General features: G+C 41.4%; 1 protein-coding gene across 8 annotated transcripts in view; it reads left to right on the forward strand.

Moving 5' to 3' along the window:
- camta1a (calmodulin binding transcription activator 1a) overlaps window positions 1–24,708 on the forward strand; it is a 919,840-nt gene that overhangs the window by 363,944 nt on the left and 531,188 nt on the right. For all 8 annotated transcript variants that reach the window (XM_034172934.1, XM_034172936.1, XM_034172940.1 and 5 more), the window contains one exon: window positions 15,762–15,829. In XM_034172934.1, coding sequence (XP_034028825.1) covers window positions 15,762–15,829 — 68 coding nt within the window. The remainder of the gene's footprint in view (window positions 1–15,761; window positions 15,830–24,708) is intronic.

Below are 24,708 nucleotides of genomic sequence, written 5' to 3' on the forward strand. Positions count from 1 at the left end.
TTTAAATAAATAAGTCTTTAACTTAGATTTAAAAAGTGCTAGGTCAGGAATAGTACGTAACTCAAGAGGTAGCTCATTCCACAGTCTGGGGCCAGCTACCGCGAAAGCATGATCACCCCAGCGTTTATATCTTGACCTTGGAACATCTAAGTAAAGCTGGCCAGACGCCCTTAACGTCCTACTGTAGGTGCGCAAAGTTAAAATTTCAGACAAGTAGGGAGGTGCAAGGCCATAAATAGCTTTAAAAACAAACATTAAAATTTTAAAATCAATTCTAAAACGAACTGGAAGCCAGTGGAGTGAGTATAGGATGGGCGCAATATGCTCACGTCTAGAAGTGTTTGTCAAACGACGAGCAGCAGCATTCTGCACCAACTGGAGACGCGCAAGAAACGACTGATTAATGCCCACATAAAGTGCATTACAATAATCAAGTCTGGAGCTGATGAAAGCATGAATGGCCGTCTCAAGATCACGTCTACTGAGAAGTGCTTTATTTTAGCCAAGAGGCGAAGTTGGAAAAACCTAGCTTTGACAACAGAATTTATCTGTTGATCGAACCTCAAACAGCTGTCAAATATCACTCCCAAATTCTTGACAGCTGGTTTTACATAGTTAGCCAAAGCACCAAAATTTGGTGTTACCACATTTGGTATGCCAGTGCGCTCAAACACCATGATCTCAGTTTTACCATCATTCAGGTAAAGGAAGTTTCGGGACAGCCACTGCTTTACATCACGAATACAATTAAATAATGATGACAAAGCATCACTCCCATTAGTCCTCACAGGCAGATAGATTTGCAGATCATCTGCATAACAATGAAAGGACAAATTGTGCTGGGTTATAATTGACCCCAATGGCAGAATGTATAAAGAAAATAGAATCGGCCCAAGGACAGATCCCTGCGGCACTCCACAGCACAGAGGAGCAGTTGATGAGGAAAGGTCCCCAATCATGACAGAAAAGCTCCTTTCAGCCAAATATGATCTAAACCACTCAAGTGCAATACCATGAATGCCAATAAAATGTTCCAACCGGGAAACAAGTACTGTGTGATCCACAGTATCAAAGGCTGCTGTGAGGTCCAACAGAACCAGCACAGCAGAATTCCCTGCATCCACCGACAGAGTAATATCATTATGAACTTTTAAAAGTGCTGACTCAGTGCTGTGTCGCGATCTAAACCCAGACTGGAATTTTTCAAGGATGAGATTGTCTTCTAAAAATGATTGTAACTGTAAAAAGACAACCTTTTCTAAAACCTTAGATAGAAATGGCAGATGAGAGACAGGTCTAAAATTGGATAAAACTGATGAGTCCAGGTGAGGTTTTTTAAGAAGAGGTCGAACCACAGCATGTTTAAAAGCAGCTGGAACAGACCCTGATGTAAGGCAAGCATTGATAAAAGTTAGGAGACCCGCCCCAACAGTATTAAAAGCCTCCTTCAGCACCTTAGCTGGAACAACATCAAAAGGACAACTTGTAGATTTTATGTTTTACAACATCAGCGAGAGATGCAAAAGAAATGGGCTCAAACTGTTCGAGCACAGCAGAATGTGCACGAGGAGCAGACAACTCAACATTACAGTTCTGATCAGCGTTCTGTCTGACTGAGTATATAGGGAGAAGGATGCTGAGGATGGAGCCTCCAGACAGAAGGACAAGGACAGAGGAAGATGCACAGGACAGGGCGAGATGGAAACAATCCATTTGCTGTGGTGACCCCCAATGGAAGCAGCCAAGAGAAGAAAAAGAAGAAGAAGAAGAAGAGGCATAAAGAGAAAATGTACATACATTATTACGAGCTCAGTGTTTCTTCACTGCAGTGGAGACACAACAGCTGAGAAGACCTACTATGGGGCTGTTCCTTTGAACATTGGCGACTTGGGGAAAGTAGGTTGAGTTCTGGCAGCGGAAATGGACCTTGATGCCTTTTTCAGGTGTTGAAAACCTGTTTTATTAAACATCCAACCTCTTATTATTGTCATTACCTGCCCTTATTTATACATAATGTCTTCATCAAATCACAGAATTCAAAAATTCAGCTTCAGTTGTAAAACAGTGATGTAATCTGTTGGGATTTAAATGTAGGAGGTGTGGTGCTGAGGGAATGTGCTTCATCGCTTAATCTTCTTGGCTCTATACCTTTCCCACCTCTGATGTTTCATTTTCTGTCAGTTGAAGTGCGCGGTGGAAGGCGGAAAAAAGGGGGAGCCGTTATGGATGAGGTTTAGAGACAGGTGTCTGATGCATCCTGAGATAATGCCAAAAGACTCCTATCTCTTCTTCTAATGGAGCAGCGACAGTTGTTTCAAGTGATCAGGTCTGTCATCCAAATGCTGCTGCATCAGTCCTCTCCACGCCTCTCTTTTCTCCCATAAATCAAAGCTGTGAGTGAGAGAGAATGAAAGGGAGCAGTAAAACAATTTAGCCTCAGGTCATTCCAGAACAGTGAGTCTACCACATGGAATATCACCACGAAACACTGGCATTGTATTTGACTGCTTTGTGTACAAGATGTGAAACAAGAAAGGGAGTCTAATAAAATCCATCTGATCGTGGCTCCAAAGCCACCGAAATTGTCGTACCAGCTGACTCAGACAATCAGATACGGTCGTGGGGGGGGGGGGGGTGTCAAACAGTTTTTTTATTTCTCAAAGTTGACTTCAGCTGCTTCCACATCCCTCTTTGTGGTGCAAAGAAGTGAAATGGGATGAATATGTTAGTGTCATCTTCAATTTCAAATAGGTAGACATTTCAAAAGCTGATTCTCTCTGGGAAAAAAAAAAAAGTTGTACCACCAGAGTGAAAATATCATTTGAAAGACAAGACAGTAAAAGCCAGTCATCTCAAAATAATAATAAAAAAAAAAATTCGTGCAGTGCCTTTCCTTTCACCTCAGAGTTTATGAGTGAGAGGAGAAGATGTCTGGAGGCTCGGCAGAGAGAGAACTAGAGACGAGAAACAGTGATGGGTACAGGAGTGACATCTCTTCAGGAGCATGCTAATAATGTGCCAGGCCGAGACAGCTAACTAGTAATCAGACCCCCCGATTGTACCACACCAGACAGAAACACATAATCACTCCGGGCCCTCAGTCTCCATCAGCTCATAAAGTGCTCGACTGCTCCATCATGTTCTCTTTTTCTAACGGTGTGTCGTAGCTTTTACGGAGACAAAAGAAACAAATGAGATGGCTTGGTTACAACAAACAGCTTCAGGTTGTTTTTTTTTTCTCCCCACTGGTAAATGAAAAGCTACCCCCCGCCCCCCCTTTTAATCCACCTTGTCAGTTTGAGGAGGTGTTCCTTATTTTCACTCTGTTTCACTATCGTATATTGATTGCTGTTTATTTAGATCAGACTTGGAAAGTATGTTCCAGGTGCCAACCTGCATGATCTGTCTCAGGTTTAGACCCGTGCACCACCGTGCAGGCATTTGATTAGGTTGATCAGGCTGCTGTCTAGAACATCCTCAGAATTTGTGTAATCCCTAAGACATTGCTGGACATCAAAGCCAGCTGAAACACAGATACTGTGAGTGCTGTATGAAGTGGGGTCAGAAATTCTGAATTGTTTCTACTGAAAACTGGTGTTCATCAGGGATGTGTTCTGGTTGCTACACTGTCCAGTGCTTACATGGGCTGGGTGTTGGGTACAGTTATAGCTTTGGTGACTTAGCTGGCAAGAAAAAGTTTCCTGACTTTGACTTGGCAGACAATGCTGTGATCATTGTGGAATTAATAAATATCCTGATTATTATAGTAATAATAATAATTTTGTATTGCACTTTACATTTCAGCAATCTCAAAGTGTTACAGAACAGAAAAAACAATTAAAATTAATGCAATTAAAAAAGTATCAAGGTCAAGGAGAACTTCTAAAATATATTTAGCAAAATGCTTTTTTAAAAAGATAAGTTTTTAAAAACGTCTATAGTCTGTGGGGTCCTCAGGTGGTTAGGGAGGGCGTCCACAGCCTTGGAGCAGCAGAGGAAAATGCCCAATAACCCATGCTGTGAAGCTTGGTTCTAGGAGCTTGGAGGGTGTTTGTAGTTGCAGAATGGAGGGTATGTGAGGTGGTTGGGGGTGAGGAGTTCCTAGAGGTAAAGTTGGACATGTTCTGAATGCACTGGTGCAGGGGTGCCCAGGTTTGGTCCTCGAGATCTAAAGACCCGTTAGCAGGCTTTTAATGAGCCTTTCATTGGATTCAGGTATGTTGGAACAGGGAGACAACTAGGAGTGTCAGGAAGGTATATCTCGAGGACCGAACTTGGGCACCCCTGCACTGTGGGTGAGGAGGGAGACCTTGTGATCAATTGTGAGTGGAACAGGGAGCCAGTGAAGGGATTTCAGCATGGGGTGATGTAATCATGCTTGCGCACCCTCACCAGAATCCTGGCAGTTCTGTTCTGGATGTATTGTAATCTCTGGATACTCTTGCCAGAGATCCCGGTGATGAGTGCATTACAGTAGTCCAGCCTGGAGGAGACAAATGCATGGACGAGCTTTCCTGAATCTGCCAGAGTAAGTATTGGACAGGGTTTGGCAATGTTCTTGAGGTGGTAGAATGACGTCTTACAGAGATGTTTGATGTGGGTATCAAAGGTGAGTTGAGGGTCCATTTTAACACCCAAGTTGGTGACAGATGAGGAGAGAGAGATGGTTTGGCCAGAGAAAGTAATATTATTGATGGTGGAAGAGCGAAGCTGATGTGGTGTGCCAACTAAGATGGCTTCCATTTTGGAGCTGTTCAGCTGAAGGAAGTTGAGCTTCATCCATGCTTTATCTCCTCTAGGCGAGTAGTCGATGTGGATGTTGGCAGGGGAGCAGAAGAAGTGGGAGTTGTCCTGAGGTAAAGCTGTGTATGATCAACATAACAATGGAATATTCCATGTCTGCTAATGACATTTCCAAGGGGGAGCTTGTAGATAATGAAAAGGGTGGGGCCCAGCACTGAGCCCTGAGGGACACCACAAGTGACGTTGTGGGTATAAGATTTGGCTTTACCCAAGGGGCCATGCTCGGTTCTGCCGGTCAGATATGAGATAAACTGAACATTTTCTGAGAATCCAATAGTTTATTGCAGGTGGTGGAGGAGAATGTTGTGGTCTGCTGTGTCAGGATGAGTAGAGATGGAAAACCAGTATCTGCTGCCATCAGAAGGTTGTTGGTGACTGTAACCAAGGCTTTTTCTGTGCTATGGCCAAAGTGGAAACCAGACTGAAACTTGTCAAAAAGGTTATTGTGTTTAAGGTGAATGTGAAGTTGTGCTGCAACTGTTTTTTTTTTCTTCAGACCTTTTGACAGAAATAGAAGATTGGAAATGGGCCTGTAGTTGTAGAGAACCTCTGAAACCAGGGTGGGTTTTTTAAAATAATTGCATCATTTGAAAACTGAGCAAGGATTTCGATTATCTGGGTTTGTGTTTGTCCAGGATTAAGACTAAGAGCCAGACTTTCAGTGACTTATTGGACTTGGTGGCCAAGTGGTTAATGCGCTTGGTTTCAGTGCAGAAGGTTCCAGGTTCAAATCCCACCCCTGCCACATTTCTCCATGTAATGTGGAGTTGCGTCAGGAAGGGCATCCGGCGTTAAACCTGTGCCAGTTCAACATGCAGATCCACCTTGGATTTGCTGTGGCGACCCCGAGTGCAAACAAGGGAGCAGCCGAAGGGACTTACTTTATTGGACTTGGCCATCACAAGTCTGTCTATATGGAGCAAATGTGTTGAACTTGTAGATGCATTCATAGCTTTGGGTCCTCAGCCTTTGAGACTGAGCCATGCCTTGGAAGAACTTGTGGAGTTGTAAGATTACTGAACAGAGATGTTTGGCGATGGCAGTATCTTTACAATAGAATGGAGGTCCAAGTCTTTCGGATCTTGGTGCTGCCTTTCGTACTGTGTGGTCATGAAACTTGGAGAGCAACCAGTGACTAAAGGCAATGGCAAGACTGGATGGATGTCATTGGATGTCTTTGGCGTTTCCTGATGTTTCTTTGAGCTAGTGGAATAAATATGTGTCAAACTGTTCATTCAAATTAATTCATTTTATTTTCATTGTTCAGTTAGCTGTTAAAGTTGTTGATTAGCTGAACACACCTGACTGAGCTGATATGCTCTGATTAGTGGAGGGACAAATGGAAAATGAGCAGTACTTTGGGTCTCGAGGACCAAGATCGGTAAACACTTTCATATGAGACGTATGACTTGGATTGTGTGGAAGCATCAACTATGATACTGTGGATGTTTTGGTGCGTTTCTTTGTGCATGATTCAGCATGTAGGTGCCTCAGTGTTGACCAGAACAAAGGGACACCCAAATTTCACCTGCCTGCGGCAGATAGATGATTACTTTCAAGAGGTTGGGATGGACTGGTTGCCTAGGTGGTTTCCATCCAAGACCCAGGGCAATCAAGCGCATCTTCTCAGACTTGACTTGGCAGAGAGTTTACTTCAACAGAAGCTATGAAGAACGCAACCCTTACCGGTGAATTCTGTTTGAGTAGCATTTGGAGATACAACTCTGGCAAGAATCATGTCCGTGAGAAGGCCTGAATTTCAGGGAAGGAAGAGTACAAACAGCTGTTCCCAATGGAGGATTCTTACCTAACAGGTAGAATGAGAAGCTGTGTTTACAGAGCTGTGCCTCCTGAATATTTCCCCAGTGTTCGACAGCAGGCCAGCGGCGCTGAGGTCAGTAGATAGAGTCCAGAGTCCACTGACAGCTGCTGCTTTGACTTTGATGCACCATCAGTGTTCAACACACCACTTTCCTGCTTCCCCCCTCCACCCTCGTGCACTAACCCGCAAGCGTGTGCGCTCAACCTGAACGAGCGCTAGCCTCTCATTATGCTGCCCATGCAAACTTTGTCTCTTTGCAGCTGTTTAATGGCTGCACGCCTGTTTTTGTTTGTTTCCTCACCATAAGATTATTGCACCTTTATGGTTGGTCGGGGGGTTGGAATAATCCCTGGCATCTGTTCAGAGAGGGAGGAGTGTGCAAAGAGCCAGAGGTAGAGGCTCACTCTGATTTTTTTTTTTTTTTTTTTTTTTTTTTTTTAATACGAGACCATGCGGCCTCTTATTTCATCTTGTACCACTGAGGCTGGGGCTGCGGCTGAATTATTAAGACAAGAGTGATGGAAGGGGCTGCGTGCTAACAGGCACAGAGGTCACTGAAGGAGCTTCCCCGCTGCCGTTCACTCCTCCTCAAAATGAACATCGAAAAGCTGGATTAATCTAATCACTGCTGTGTTTCTCTAATTTGCTTACAAATGAATGCAGAAAAAGAGCTCTATTGTGACCCTGGGAGTGAATCATTATTTTTCTTTCCCTCTGTACACAATTTTAATTGCTGTTGACACAACTAACATTACATTATTCCATATGTTCCCAGTTTTGTAGAACAAGAACTAAATGTACGCTTTGTCAGCAGGATGCTGCACTGCGGATGTGTTTGTGCCTTTTTTGCTTTTTAAAATGTGTTATTATTTTCTTGCACACAACATAACAATGTATAAGGAAATCTATAAAGGGGAGGGGCACCCCTGAACTCAGCACCACAGCCTCACTTGCTTCTGAAATTTCATTTAATTCAAGACTTCTTCTTGTCAGCATTTCACTGCCTCTGGTCATTATGGCAGGAGAAGAGTTTAATCAAACCAGTATTGTCTCCAAGCCTGCACCTGCAGGCAAGGGTGCCAGTCAGCCAACACCCCCCCCCCCCCCATTTCCCTGTTGGGACCCCTGCCAGCCTGAGAACCCCTCGCACCATAGTACCCCAAGGCATGCGGCTTGTTGTACTGGCCGGTCACACTTCTGACACAGCCTTGATGAGCCAGCGGGAGCTTATCATCGTCCAGCTGTGTATACTTTAGCGAATTAATGTGCCAGCGTGTGTTTGAGCAAAGAAATTGGAAGGAAGGATTGATCTCTGCTCCCACATGTGCCCTACATTTACACCGTCGCTGAGACAACAATTTGGTTGAGCATGTGGGAGTTATCCTGTGCATCCAACTGCCTGTCCGCCTGTCCAGGAGTCTTTTAAGTGCAGCTTCTCCTCGACATGCTGGAGGATTTAAATGAAACTTCACACAGTGGCCGCACACTATGTGGAGACGTGTATGAACGAAAATTATTCTGGGCTGACATCTTTAAGGGGAGAACCTTGGATTCAGGAGGAGCAATGTGGTTTTCGTCCTGGTCGCGGCACACTGGACCAGCTCTACACGCTCCATCGGGTGCTCGAGGGTTCATTGGAGTTCGCCCAACCAGTCCACATGTGCTTTGTGGATCTGGAGAAGGCGTTCGACCGTGTTCCTCAGGGCACCCTGTGGGGGGTGCTCCGGGAGTACGGGGTCCGGGGTCTTTTGCTAGGGGCTGTCCGGTCCCTGTACGACCGCAGCAGGAGCTTGGTTTGCATTGTAAGTAAGTCAAACCTGATAGTAAGTCAAACCTGTTTCCAGTGCAGGTTGGCCTCCACCAGGGCTGCCCTTTGTCACCGGTTCTGTTCATTATCTTTATGGACAGAATTTCTAGGCGCAGCCAGGGTGTGGAGGGGATCTGGTTTGGGAACCACAGAATCTCATCTCTGCTGTTTGCGGACGATGTAGTTCTGTTGGCTTCGTCAAATCAGGACCTTCAGTGTGCACTGGGGCGGTTTGCAGCCGAGTGTGAAGCGTCCAGGATGAAAATCAGCACCTCCAAATCCGAGACCATGGTTCTCGACCGGAAAAAAGTGCTTTGCCCTCTTCAGGTCAGTGGAGTGTCCTTGCCTCAAGTGGAGTTTAAGTATCTTGGGGTCTTGTTCACAAGTGAGGGACGGATGGAGCGTGAGTTCGACAGACGGATCGGTGCAGCATCTGCAGTGATGCGGTCACTATCGGACCGTCATGGTGAAGAGAGAGCCGAGTAGAGGGGCAAAGCTCTCGATTTACCGATCGATCTACATTCCGATCCTCACCTATGGTCATGAGATTTGGCTCATGGCCGAGATGAGTTTCCTCTGCAGGGTGGCTGGGTGCTCTGTTAGAGATAGGGTGAGGAGCTCGGTCACTCGGGAGGAGCTCGGAGTCGAGCCGCTGCTCCTCCACATCGAAAGAAGCCAGTTGAGGTGGCTCGGGCATCTTTTCCAGATGCCCCCTGGACGCCTCGCTGGAGAGGTGTTCCGGGCACGTTCCATCGGGAGGAGGCCCTGGGGAAGACCCAGGACACTACGTCTCTCGGCTGGCTTGGGAATGCCTTGGGGTTCCCCCAGAGGAGCTGGGGGAGTTATGTGTGGATTGGGAGGTCTGGGTGGCTTTGCTTGAGCTGCTGCCCCCGCGACCCGACTCCGGATAAAGCGGAAGAAAATGGATGGATGGATGGATAATTACCACACGTGCGTGAGCATGGTATTATAATTGCGCCTGTGTATGTGTGTGTGTGTGTGTGTTTTTGATCAAAATAACTAAAAACAGGTTGGCAGAATTTCACCAAATGGTGGGAATGTTAAATGTTAAATGGACTGTGTTTATATAGCACTTTTCCATCTGCATCAGACACTCAAAGCGCTTTACACATCAATGCCTCCATTCACCCTGATATCAGGGTATTGCCATGTGATATCAGGGTATCGCCCACTACACACCGGGAGCAACTACGGGTTTGAGGACCTTGCCCAAGGGCCCTTAGTGATTTTCCAGTCAGGCTGGGATTTGAACCGAGGATCCTTTGGTCCTAAGCCCAACGCTTTAACCACAACAGCATCGCTTCTCCTGCTATTATTAAAATTATTACTTGGGTTAATATCCTCATATGATTAACTTTGGAAACAGATTGGTCAAGGTGAAGTAAAACATAGCTCAAAAAACCCTATGCACACATTTACCGTCAAATCTCCAGTACTGGTGTTTCCAGAGATTTGATCAAAAGTTCGTATTGATAAGTAAAATATTTGTGATTGATTGGAATAATTGAATCCATGACAAAATCACAAAAAAGTCATAAAATGAATTAATATCGAGTCATATCTGGGAGCATGGGCTGGTACCACGCTTCACCGCATCCACGACCTCATCCCGGTCCTGGATGGCAACCACTCAGGCAGACAACTACATCCCCACACCTGTAAAATAACCATCTACACTGTAAATGCTAACATACAAATTAATTAAGTATGATAAGTTAACCAAACTCAGTTTTCGTCAACCTGCTATGAATACTCATTTTATGGCCCAGTCACACGGCATGAAATGGGATTATACAATACTGTGTGAAAACATTCAGCTGGTTGAACGAAGTCAAACTAAACGCTAACATTACAAAAACTAAGCAAACGCTAAAAAAAAAAAAGTCAAGAACAACAGCAAAATGAAATACGGATGAATTGAGGTTTTCGGTGGCATTTGTTCAAATTGTTCAACAGTTTAAAAATCCTGAAGAAGCGCCAAGTGCAGGAACGAAGCTGCGTGAAGGTTAAATGATGCCAACGAAAGTCAGTGAAAGTCCAGATTTCTTGTTTTGTTTGGGCTTCGTTGCCCTTCGTTAACTGCCGTGTGACTGGGCCATTAAATAAGTAAGTAGTACTTTTAAATTGGAAAACATGCTTTAATTGATATATCCCAATTAAGCCAAATTAGAAAATTAGTTTTTCGTACCCAGTGTCCTTTGGGGCATTCTTTCAGACATGCGCAGATCTGCCCGCACACGTCCATGGTGAGCCCATGTTTGGACTACCAGACTCTCTTCAACCTGTTTTGCACTCATTATTGATAAACTGTCCGGAATTAGTTTGGCTTATAAATCAAAACCATAAGTCAAAACTGCTTTGCTTGTAATGCCTCATGCGACATGTCAGTACTGTTCCATGTTGAAAGTAAATGACTCTTTCTTATAGCAGTGGGCAGGGCACTCAAAAACAGAAGCTCTGACTTGTTTGTGGTGAATTTGTGATTACCTCTGTTTTTACTCAGAAGCATTGTCAGTGTTTAAACGCAAAACTGGCTTGTCAGTAGCTGACGTGTACGAGAGTCAATACTAAAAGTTAGCGGTTAGCTGTAGCTTCAAAAAAATTAAGTTGACCTTAATATGATGAATGAGCAAAACTAAAGAGAATTAAGCTGTCACTTGAGTACTGGATGCTCACAGTAAATGTGTTACTCTAATCTAATTTATTTCAGCACTGCAAATTCAAACAAGTTACTATAATCTATGCTTTTAAGTTTATTTGAGTACTGCTAAATCAAAATGAACAAGTTACTATTATCCAGTTATTTAAATTAATTTAATACTGCACACTCTCAATAATTAAGTTAATCAAATCCGATTCATTTAAGCCAACATAAAATAGTTTTTTTAAGGCAGCAAGTTTGCATATGTTTTTTTTTTTTTTTTAGAAAAGTTAACTTATTATATTTTACAGTGTGTCTGCTGCAGCCAGGTGACATGTGGGAATTCCCTTGGCTTCTCCAGCCACTGAGATCCTCAACACTCAGGCACCTATGTTCTGGATCATGCACAGAGAAATGTGCCACATGTTCAAAATGTCCCTCACAATGCAAGTGAAATTCCTCATCTTAGTCTCTCACCTAGCACCAAACATCCAGTTAGCACTTTAGGGGACTGGTTAGCATCCACGTCTCACAACCATACAGTAAGACAGACAACACCAGGACTCAAAAGTCTTCATTATCCTGGAAAGATCACAGCATTGCCAAACATCTCTGTCCATCCAACTCATGACTCCAAAAGCTCTTCCTAAGGGTTCTCGATCTCAAAGGCTGAGGACTCAGAGACATGAATTCACATGTCTCGGTAGTGACATTTTTGTGAAGTTATATATTTCTCTCTCTCTCTCTCAAAAAAAAAAAAACACCCACACATTTTACTCAACTATGCATGGTCCTTTAAAGCTCACTTCATGTATTGCTGACAAAAAGTCCTAATAATTCGTAATAGAAACTTAAATTTCAGTGTATATGTCAGCCCTCTGGTGTCTTTCATAGGACTTCTGGATTGACATCATAAGTGTGGCTCCTCCAAAACCAGTTTATAGATTTCAGTGGTTGAACACCATGTGAAGATGTGCAGGAAGGAAAATAATTCCAGTCCAACATCTTCAAACATCACATTTGCCAGTTACATGTTTAAACAGACCTACTGGGTTCTTCAGTGCAGATATCACAAAAGGATTGTTAACACACACACGTGCAGTGGGGAAAATAAGTACCCCCTGTCAGTTTTGCAGGTTTTCCCACCTACAAAGAATGGAGAGGTCTGTAATTTTTATCGTAGGTACACTTCAACTGTGAGAGACAGAATGTTAAAGAAAAAAAAAAAATCCAGTAAATCACATTGTATGATTTTTAAATAATTAATTTGCATTTTATTGCATAAAATAAGTATTTGACCCCCTAGAAAAACAGAGCTTAACAATTGGTACATTTGTCTGCCATTACAGAGGTCAGACGTTTCCTGTAGTTCTTGACCAAGTTTTCACACACTGCAACAGGGATTTTGGTCCACTCCTCCATACAGATCTTCTCCAAATCTTTCAGGTTTGGAGTTTCAGCTCCCTCCAAAGATTTTCTATTGAGTTCAGGTCTGGAGGCTGGCCAGGCCACTCCAGGACCTTGAAATACTTCTTACGGAGCTGCTCCTTAGTTGCCCTGGCTGTGTGTTTGGGGTCATTGTCATGCTGGAAGACCCAGCCATGACCCATCTTCAATGCTCTTACTGAGGGAGGGAGGTTGTTTGCCAAAATCTCGCAATACATGACCCCATCCATCCTCCCTTCAATACGGTGCAGTCGTTCTGTCCCCTTTGCAGAAGAGCACCCCCAGAGTATGATGTTTCCACCCCCATGCTTCACAGTTGGAATGGTTTTCTTATGGTTGTTCTCATCCTCTAAACATGGTAAGTAGAGTTGGTGTGTTACGAATGTAATCTTTGTGACTGTGGTCCCAGCTCTCTTCAGGTCATTGACCAGGTCCTCCTGTGTAGTTCTGAGCTTTCTCAGAATCATCCTTACCCCACAAAGTGAGATCTTGCATGGAATCCCAGACCGAGGGAGATTGACAGTCATCTTGTGTTTCTTCCACTTTCTAATAAATAATCATAACAGTTGTTGTCTTCTACCAAGCTGCTTACCTGTTGTCCTGTAGCCCATCCCAGCCTTGTGCAGGTCTACAGTTTTGTCCCTGGTGTCCTTAGACAGCTCTTTGGTCTTGGCTATAGTGGACAAGTTGGAGTGTGTGTGGAGGTGTGGATTGAGTGTGTGAACAAGGTTGATTGAGTGTGTGAACAGGTGTCTTTTATACAGGTAACAAGTTCAAACAGGTGCACTTAATACAGGTAAAGAGTGCAGAATAAGAGGGCTTCTTAAAGAAAAATTAACAGGTCTGTGAGAGCCAGAATTGTTGCTGGTTGGTAGGGGGTCAAATGCTTATTTTATGCAATAAAATGCAAATTAATTATTTAAAATCATACAATGTGATTTTCTGTTTGTTTTTTTTTTTAGATTCTGTCTCTCATAGTTGAAGTGTACCTACGATAAAAATTACAGACCTCTCCGTTCTTTGTAGGTGGGAAAACCTGCAAAACTGACGGGGTCAAATACTTATTTTCCCCACTGTGTGTGTGTGTGTGTGTATATATATATATATATATATATATATATATATATATATATATATATATATATATATATATATATACAGGGTGGGCCAATAAAATGTTACCACTTTTTTTAATTCATACAATTAGAGAGTGTACTACAACAACCCACAGACCATTGAGGCCCTGAAGACCAACATCTGTCAGGAAATTTGGAGAATCCCTCTTGAGATGTGTGGTAATGTCATCACAAACTTCAATGTGCGTGTTCTGCTGTAATCCCAAGAAGACGAGCATGGATTGAACATGTCATCAATTATTGAACTGTGCGGAAAACAAGAGACAAAGTGGGAAGCCTTTGGTATCAAATGTTAGTTTTCTGTAAATAAAAAGTGGTAACATTTTATTGGCCCACCCTGTGTGCCCTGTGTGTGTGTGTGTGTGTGTGTGTGTGTGTGTGTGTATGTATATATATATATATATATATATATATATATATATATATATATATATATATATATATATATATACAAAGGGCTAATTCTGTCTGTCTGTCCGGGATAAACTCCCAAACTATAATATGTAGCCCTAAAAACTATGTATATTCTGAATCTTCATTACATGTGGAACAAACTGGTACCATTTTTTAAAAGTTGAACGTAACCAAAAACTTAATCTATTCTCTTTATCTATTTATCTTTTATGGAATTACTGGGCACGCAGGTCAATCTGCTCTGGTTGCCAAGGTCTATAGATCTATAGATCTATAGACTTATTCTCTATGATTCATTGATATTTACATTTACTGTTACCTATCTTTTGTGTGTAATTTTGTTATAAATTTGATTGCAAAACAAAGTCTGCATGAAGGACTTCAAATGTGTTTGTCTTTTAACCAAGTATTTCCACTTAGTTTTGGGAGTCCACCTCTTATATTTCTGCTGGACAAACTTTAGCCCATTAAATATTACATTTGTAAGATATCAGCATTACAAAAACAAATGTTGGGCAATTGTTTTGATTGAAATGATTGGCATTTGGCCTATGTCTAAAACAGGTTAACCCGAGCAGCGCCGAGTACCCCAGCTAGTATATATATAAAAAATTTGGGGGTTGGGGTCATTTTGTAGCTTGCTCAAAAAACACTAGTCTTCCCTTTTTTGTGTAGTTTTGGAGGTGTTTTTGCCTTGCATATGTAATCAAGTAGCTGTTTTAAAGCAAGCACCACAGACCAAAGAATACATCAGCAACATCCTTGAGATTTGTTGACACTACCAACATGTGGAGAGATGTGAAACTGAAAAGGTGATTGTTTTACGAAAGATGGCCGCAGGTCTGTGCTTTTGCCTATCAAGTCTGCAGTTTGTGGAACTGACAAATGTTTTTTACTGAGGACTGAATTGCAGGCTGTCGCTGGTAATCATTAGGTTGTCGACCAACATCCAAAGTGCTTTTATTTCTACCCATTAGTTTGCTGAGAAAATGGCCGAATATGGTCTAGCGTGTACCCCCTTAGTCTCAGACTGATGCAGCAGGCAGAGCGAGCATGGGAAACATGAAAGTATTTGAAGTGTCTCTATTTATGCCAGTGGCAGCTTGGCTTTTTTTCCTCCTACTTCAATGTCGACAGCATCTCTTTGTACACAACTGAGTCCAAAGGATCTGCACCCCGTTCTCAGTGCAGTTGTATGCATGCATGTCAATAATATGAGACTGCCGTGTAATTATTATTTAAAGGTTAAATAGAGGATTGATCCATAGAGGAGCGTCAAGGGCAGATCAGAAGGATTTGGGGGAGGATCGGACCAAAAATGTTAAAAGCTGCTCACTTTCAAACACAGAGACGTCAATCTTTCTGAGAATACCTTGATGTCCTTTAAGGAGAACTTGATCAAAGCTTTCACAACGAGGACGGTCTCGTAAGCTGATCTGACCTCAACCGCATTCTACTTATGTCTTTCACTTTACTTTTACCGCTCTCGTTTACCTGCCTGAGCTCGGCTCTGCTTCCGTCTTTTCCGTGTTTGTGCTGCTGGTTAGACTGTCTGAATATCAATGAAGCAGTCTCACCAATGTATTACAAACACAAGCGAACAGTGATTAAAGATGACATATCTAAGCCTCACTCCCCTTTCTCGCTCTCTCTCTCCTCTCTTTTTCACAGGAGATTGCAGCTTACTTGATAACATTTGAAAAGCATGAAGAATGGCTAACGACATCCCCTAAAACCAGGTAAGTCAATTAAGTTCCTGCCAGCCTATAAAGCACAAGTTTAGTGCAATAACCTCCGAAAATTAGGGGTGTAACAGTTAACCCATATCGACTGAAAATTAATTATGAATTAATAGATAAAACTACATTGATCCCTGAGTAGATCTAAATGTACGACTATCCGAATGGGTCAGTTTTAACATTATAAATCAGATGAATTAAACTTGTTTCGCTGCTACTTCCGGATCTTCAAAGTTTTGTGAAACTTAAAAGATTTGGTCACAGGAATGGTAACTTTATGAAGTAAAAATCAAAATCCACATGTCAGATAGTGGTAGGTGGTATGACGGTAAATGTACACTTTTTAACTTTGCATTCATTTCACAATACTGTCTTATTGGTTCTGATTGGGGAGGTTCTTCTACACTATTTCTGCTAAGCTCACAACAGTTGATTTCTTTTGGGCTTCTTCTGTGCTGTGGTTTTTACAACTGTATGTGGTACTGCCCCCAGTGGTGAACAGAGGCAGAAGCAATGTGCTGCACACACTAATCATAAATAAAAATCTGAGGGTCCCTCCCAGGAACCACAATGACAATGATCCAACATTGAAGTTTGTCATTGATTTGACACAGAAATCATGAAGTTGGATCAGTGTAGTATCGAGATACTATATATTAGGGGTGTAAAGATACACAGAAATCACGATTCTTTATGTACCTCGGTTCTGAGGTCACGGTTCGGTTCATTTTCGGTACAGTATGGGAACAAAATGCAAAACCTAAATTTGCTTGTTGTTTAAACCAACAATTTTTGTTACATTATACAAACAGGCAAATAAAATAATTGCAAAGTGCTGCCTGGTAATAAGTTCTATAAAATGTTTTCACATAAATGACAAATGTATGAAATATTATTTAAAAAAATACATTCCTAGTAAACAGCTTTTAACAAAACCTTTCCACAAGTAAAAGGCAGCACAACGGTTCCAGCGTGAAGCCCTGTTCAGTTTTTTTCAACCTTCATATTTTTTTGCCAGAAAAATGAACTTGTCCAAAACTGTCACACTCTATAAGGGAATTTTTTAACAAGAGAATTAATGTTAAAGAATCCCTTTACTTTTCTACAATTTATTTTATTTTCTATCTCTTTCTATTAACTGTTCGTTTAATGTTTGTTAATATATCTTTTTAAATAAAGTTTTGAAAACAAAGCATTGTGGGAGAGGCAAAAACGTGAGTAAAACCACTTTAAAATATTTAGAACCACAAATAAACTTGATTCTGTTTATTTATTTTGCCATTAAAATTGGTCATCACTTATTAAAATAAAGTAACTTCTCAAGGCCAGGGCTTCTCAAAGTCTGGGGACTATTTAATCACAGCGCAGCAAACGAGGTCAGTAGGCTGAGCGAGTCCAAGTGAGGAGGATTATAGATATCTCTCCGCTCAGTGCTTTCAGGCTGCTGCAGGCAGCGCTGCAGAGGAGGGGGAGACCCGCTGCTGCTCGGTGACAACAGAGACTTCCACTTTCAGCCGCCAAACATCAGAAAAGTCTCCGGTAACGCCAGGAAAAATAGCTAGATTTGTTGCTAGTCACTTTTGAGAAAACAAGTCATCAAGAGGGTTTGGAAAGTCGCCAGATTTAGCGAGAAAGTTGCTAAGTTGGCAACACTAAATGTAAACACACACAACACAAGCTCACCCATGCACAGCCCTGTACCGAACCAAACGTCCCGTACCAAAACGGTTCAATCCAAATAGATGTACTGTTACACCCTTACTATATATATATATATATATATATATATATATATGTATATATATATATATATATATATAGTATCATTTTATAAGGGAAAGATCAACATCCCTACTGAAAGTATGACAGTCAAGTTACTTTGTTAGTTTTACATGCATTTGCTCTTTCCAACCCCAATTCCCTTATGTGCAGTTTGGAGTCCACTTCAATTTTAGTGTAGGATGTTCAGCAGCTGCTGATGGCTGTTGAGAAAAGTTTGCAGTTTTCAGCTAAATGTAGAATGCTAATACAACTAATAATTGCCTTTTAGCAACACAATTAGCATAGCACACACATTAGTGCAGCATCTGCTCTCTGAGGGTCTGTGTTTCCATGACTCAATAACAGTGTTGAATCTGGGGTGTGTGTGTGTCTGGGTCAAAGGTTACACCCACATGTGAAACTAAATGCTGAGAACCACTGTAATATGTAAAATAAAGGTACCATTATTACAGTTAATATATTTTGTTGCTACATGCAGATACATACAGGGCATTCTCCTTGAACTCTGGGACGTTTTTAGACTATAAGGCCTTTGAATGCTCATGCAAACTGTCTATTATTGTCTGTCACAAAGGGTGGAAACCTTAACCCTCCTGTGTGTGTAGTCTTTCAGACACATCACTTTTGGAGAAGCAACAAAGCCTGTTCGTATATGAGGGACTGGTGGACATGTTCATTGTTTTTGGGTTTTTTGGGGTTACTGGATGATAGGCTATTAACCTATGTCTGTCGTAGTTGTTGTTGTCCATTTATTGCGATATCCCAAAAACTGTCTGTTAACTTCTTTTCTAATTTAGCAAGGGCATAATATGGGTCATTGATATTGTTCCCGTCTAAAGATCACATTCATAGATTCGTTTGTTTGGAAATGGTGGCCATTTTTTGCCAAAAATAGCCATTTTGAGCACTTAAAGGCAATTTTCTCAAAAATAATTTTTTACCTAACTTGTCAGGGGCATAATATGGGTTGTTGACATACAACCCAAATTCCAATGAAGTTGGGACATTGTGTAAAATGTAAATAAAAACAGAATACAATGATTTGCAAATCCTCTTCAACCTATATTCAATTGAATACATCACAAAGACAAGATCTTTAATGTTCAAACTGATAAACTTTATTGTTTTTGTGCAAATATTTGCTCATTTTGAAATGGATGCCTGCAGTACATTTCAAAAAAGCTGAGACAGTGGTATGTTTACCACTGTGTTACATCACCTTTCCTTCTAACAACACTCAATAAGTCTATGGGAACTGAGGACACTAATTGTTGAAGCTTGGTGGAATTCTTTCCCATTCGTGCTTGATGTATGACATCAGTTCAATAGTCCGGGGTCTCCATTGTCGTATTTTGTGTGTTGTAATGTGCCACACATTTTCAGTGGGCGACAGGTCTGGACTGAAATAAGCAGGGACATCCCTGAAAAAGCTTGGATGGCAGCATGTGTTGCTCCAAAACCTGGATGTACCTTTCATCATTGAGGGTGCCATCACAGTTGCCCATGCCATGTGCACTGGCACACCCCCATAACATCACAGATGCTGGCTTTTGAACTTTGCACTGATAACTCTTTTTCCTCTTTTGTCCGGAGGACACGACGTACAGTAGTGTTCAGAATAATAGTAGTGCTATGTGACTAAAAAGATTAATCCAGGTTTTGAGTATATTTCTTATTGTTACATGGGAAACAAGGTACCAGTAGATTCAGTAGATTCTCACAAATCCAACAAGACCAAGCATTCATGACATGCGCACTCTTAAGACTATGAAATTGGGCTCTTAGTAAAAAAAAAAATAATTGAAAAGGGGGTGTTCACAATAATAGTAGTGTGGCATTCAGTCAGTGAGTCCGTCAGTTTTGTGGAACAAACAGATGTGAATCAGGTGTCCCCTATGTAAGGATGAAGCCAGCACCTGTTGAACATGCTTTTCTCTTTGAAAGCCTGAGGAAAATGGGTCGTTCAAGACATTGTTCAGAAGAACAGCGTAGTTTGATTAAAAAGTTGATTGGAGAGGGGAAAACTTATACGCAGGTGCAAAAAAATTATAGGCTGTTCATCTACAATGATCTCCAATACTTTAAAATGGACAAAAAAAAAACAGAGACGCCTGGAAGAAAATGGAAAACAACCATCAAAATGGACAGAAGAATAACCAAAATGGCAAAGGCTCACCCACTGATCAGCTCCAGGATGATCAAAGACAGTCTGGAGTTACCTGTAAGTGCTGTGACAGTTAGAAGATGCCTGTGTGAAGCTAATTTATTTGCAAGAATCCCCCGCAAAGTCCCTCTGTTAAATAAAAGACATGTGCAGAAGAGGTTACAATTTGCCAAAGAACACATCATCTGGCCTAAAGAGAAATTGAGGAATATTTTGTGGACTGATGAGAGTAAAATTGTTCTTTTTGGGTCCAAGGGCTGCAGACAGTTTGTGAGATGACCCCCAAACTCTGAATTCAAGCCACAGTTCACAGTGAAGACAGTAATGCATGGTGGTGCAAGAAGCATCATGATATGGGCATGTTTCTCCTACTATGGTGTTGGGCCTATATATCGCATACCAGGTATCATGGATCCGTTTGGATATGTCAAAATACTTGAAGAGGTCATGTTGCCTTATGCTGAAGAGGACATGCCCTTGCAATGGGTGCTTCAACAAGATAGTGACCCCAAGCACACTAGTAAATGAGCAAAATCTTGGTTCCAAACCAATAAAATTAATGCCTCGCAGATGTGAAGAAATCATGAAGAACTGTGGTTATACAACTAAATACTAGTTTAGTGATTCACAGGATTGCTAAAAAAGCAGTTTGAACATAATAGTTTTGAGTTTGTAGCATCAACAGCAGATGCTACTATTATTGTGAACACCCCCTTTTCTACTTTTTTTTACTAATAGCCCAATTTCATAGCCTTAAGAATGTGCATATCATGAATGCTTGGTCTTGTTGGTTTTGTGAGAATCTACTGAATCTACTGGTACCTTGTTTCCCATGTAACAATAAGAAATATACTCAAAACCTAGATTAATCTTTTTAGTCACATAGCACTACTATTATTCTGAACACTACTGTACATGATTTCCAAAAACAATTTGAAATGTGGACTCATCAGACCACAGCACACTTTTCCACTTTGCGTCTGTCCATTTCAAATGAGCTCGGGCCCAGAGAAGGTGGTGGCATTTCTGGATGTTGTTGATGTGTGGCTTTCGCTTTGCATAGTAGAGTTTTAACTTGCACTTGTAAATGTAGCGACAAATTGTGTTAACTGACAATGGTTTTCTGAAGTGTTCCTGAGCCCATGCAGTAAGATCCTTTACACAATGATATCAGTTTCTAATGCAGTGCCACCTGAGGGATTGAAGGCCACAGGCATTCAATATTGGTTTTCAGCCTTGCAACTTATGTGTAGAAAGTTCTCCAGATTCTCTGAATCTTCTGATTATTTTATGGACTGTAGATTATGGAATCCCTAAATTCCTTGCAATTGAACATTGAGAAACGTTCTTAAACTGCTGGACTATTTTTTCATGCAGTTGCTCACAAAGTGGTGAACTTCACCCCATCTTTGCCTGTGAACAGCTGAGCCTTTGGTTATGCTCCTTTTATACCCAATCATGACACTCACAATTAGTATGTACTGCAGGTGGGCTGTGAGAGGTTGTTGATCTTCAAAATCTTTGATTTTCAATTTTGTAATAAAGTTTAAGATTACCCCAAAACATTTCAGAATCATTTAGAAATGTATTCAAACAAAGCAACCATTTAAAGTTATTACCAGTTATTCGTCATTTTTCTGACTTATTTTAACATAAAATACAGATGGAAATATGTCTTCTTAGTCTCATGCAGGTTAGGTGGATTGGAATCTTTAAAATTGTCCGTAGGTGTGTGTGTTGGTGTGTCTGTGTTTGTTTGTCTATTTGTTTCCCTGCGACAGACTAGCGTCCTGTCCTGGGTGTACCCCGCCTCGCGCTCTATGACTGCTGGGATAGACTCCAGCCCCCCGCGACCCTTAATTGGACTAAGCGGTAGAAGATGGATGGATGGATGGGTTACGTGGGCTGCAGAACATTTTCAGATTTCAACGCGGGCTGTGGCATTCTTACGTTCGGGGCTGGCTGTTTAACACTGTTCCTAATATTACTGATGCATTTGTTATGCCACATAATTCCACTGGTAGCACAAATACAGTTTGTTCACACAGTGTCTCTTTTTTTTACTGTACTTTCCGTGTTCATTCATATGTCGTTTGCTCAATATGTCAAATCTTTCTGCTTCTCTGTCTGTGAGTTATTCCTGCTATGCTGTCATTATTATTAGCCATCCTTATCCGTGTGCAAATGGACCCTGGGATCACTGATGTAGAACCCATTCTTTACATCATTCTCTCCACCCCTCTTCTCTTTCACTGCCTCTGAGGGATATTGATAATAGTTCTGCATAAAGACACTGCCAATTAGAATACACTCTGGTGTAATTATGGAGCATGGGCCAAAAGAGCACTGTGCTCACCTTTTTTTAATCAAGAATAATACCCCCCCAACATCACCACCACCACTGCTCCCAAGCCTATACTCTAACTCACCAAAAATGAAACTAAAGTGAGGCTTATTTTATTCATGAAATATGGTCTGCATAGTTGGCATTAGAGAGAATCCTTTCCAGGCCCTGTGGCTGACTGGGCCCATGCTTATCTTAGGTTTCCATAGCGTGACCTGCATCAGAGTCTATGACTCCCCCTGGTTGGGTTGCTACTACTGCCCAGCTAAGTCTGGTACCCATTTGCTCCTGGGTGGAGTTGGACATAGTGAAAAAGTGTCATGCCCTAGGATACAGGAAGCTGGCCTCAAGTGGACTTATCTGGTACTGCCCCCCCAACCACCACCACCACCACCACCACCAACCCACACACACAACAGCATGAAGTCACACTTGTGCACTGAGCATTGCCCACCAAAAATTTGTTGGCTTGATCACTTTGGCATCTAAATTACAAGATATTCTGAAATCAGGTCTTTTGTGTTCTGCTGCTGTATTTGGAGGTAAAACAAGCAGCTGTGTTACTGCCCCAACCAAGCTAACAAATTGGGATATGAGTAAATCCAGTATTGGCATTTTTGCTTTCCAGATTTAAAGCTGGAAGTTTTATCATTTAGCTATGTTAACCAAATATAAATGCTTTACTTCTTCATCTTCATCTTCTTGTTGTGGATGATGGAGTAGGGTAGAAATTTAAAAAAGATCCAACTGATACTGACAAAAAAAAAAAAAAATCTGGGGTGGGGGGGCAGTCTGTAAAAGCTCTTGGTGAAACTCAGTCATCTTTAAATTCAAACTCATTTAGAATGTCCTTTTCAAATTAGGTGAAAATCATATATTTTGTTAAAGTTGAAATGTGCACAAGAAAGTGCAACTGACACATAGATGGATTGGTGTAGTGCAGTTGTACAGTATATCACCCTTCTAGTTTTACATCTGGCTGTGGATAAAAATAAAAGTGCATTCAACAGAGTTGCAGTCCCGCACCAGTTGCCCTGGTGTCACACAGAGTATGGTATTTATTTTGAAAATCTCACACTTGAGAGGACACAGTTCTATAGACTAAACACCACTTGCATCCATGTCATCTGCTCATATACATCTTTGAAAAGGATCATGACCATTTCACCTTGATTCTGGGCCTTAATTCCGGGCTTCCAACACCTCGGCCCCCAATGATACGCATGCACAGTCTGTGTAAGAAAGAGTAAAAGACACAATGAGAAAAAACGTATTTACAGTAGTGTTCAGAATAATAGTAGTGCTATGTGAATAAAAAAATGAATCCAGGTTTGAGTATATTTCTTATTGTTACATGGGAAACAAGGTACCAATGGATTCAGTAGATTCTCACAAATCCAACAAGACCAAGCATTCATGATATGCACACTCTTAAGGCTATGAAATTGGGCTATTAGTAAAAAAAAAAAAGTAGAAAAGGGGGGTGTTCACAGTAATAGTAGCATCTGCTGTTGACGCTACAAACTCAAAACTGTTATGTTCAAACTGCTTTTTTAGCAATCCTGTGAATCACTAAACTAGTATTTAGTTGTATAACCACAGTTTTTCATGATTTCTTCACATCTGCGAGGCATTAATTTTGTTGGTTTGGAACCAAGATTTTGCTCGTTTACTAGTGTGCTTGGGGTCATTGTCTTGTTGAAACACCCATTTCAAGGGCATGTCCTCTTCAAGTATTTTTACATATCCAAACTGATCCATGATACCTGGTATGCGATATATAGGCCCAACACCATAGTAGGAGAAACATGCCCATATAATGATGCTTGCACCACCATGCTTCACTGTCTTCACTGTGAACTGTGGCTTGAATTCAGAGTTTTGGGGGTCATCTGATTCACACCTGCTTGTTCCACAAAATTGACAAAACTATTGTGAACACCCCCTTTTCTACTTTTTTTACTAATAGAACAATATACTCAAAACCTGGATTAATCTTTTTAGTCACATAGCACTACTATTATTCTGAACGCTACTGTATTTCTTGTGGAAATCGCTACCTGATTGGTCAATAAGGAAGTTGTATCACGTACTGTCTGTCAGAAAGAGACTTGGAGTGTATTTGAAGCGCAGCAGAGTTATAAATACATTTTTAAAACTTGCACAGTTGCTTCACTGAGATCGCACTGCCTATTATCATGCTGCAGTTATGAGACAGACTGACACACTATTGAGAATCTGTGTGCATAAAATGCACTTATTGCATATTTAAATCGAAAGAGAGTGTTAATGTGCTTTTCAAACGTGTACCAAGAATCTGTGGAGAATCACCAGCAGCCCTGACTGTGTCTTTGCTGTGCTGGTTCCAGACTTATAAAGCAAAGCAGAGAAAACACCCTTATTTGGTCACTCAGGTTTAATTTTCCGATTTGTTTTCCGATTTTCCGAACAACCAAAAAATGTTCTTGATCAGGCCCACTCTTATGTCTTCGAACTGATCTGGACGTCCCTAATTGTTGTTATTATTATTGTTGCATAAGAAAACATAAAAACACAGAAGTTTAAAAAAAATATTCCTATGTAAATATT

Source organism: Thalassophryne amazonica, chromosome 6, assembly GCF_902500255.1.
Source record: "Thalassophryne amazonica chromosome 6, fThaAma1.1, whole genome shotgun sequence".
Classification (NCBI taxonomy): Eukaryota; Metazoa; Chordata; class Actinopteri; order Batrachoidiformes; family Batrachoididae; genus Thalassophryne; species Thalassophryne amazonica.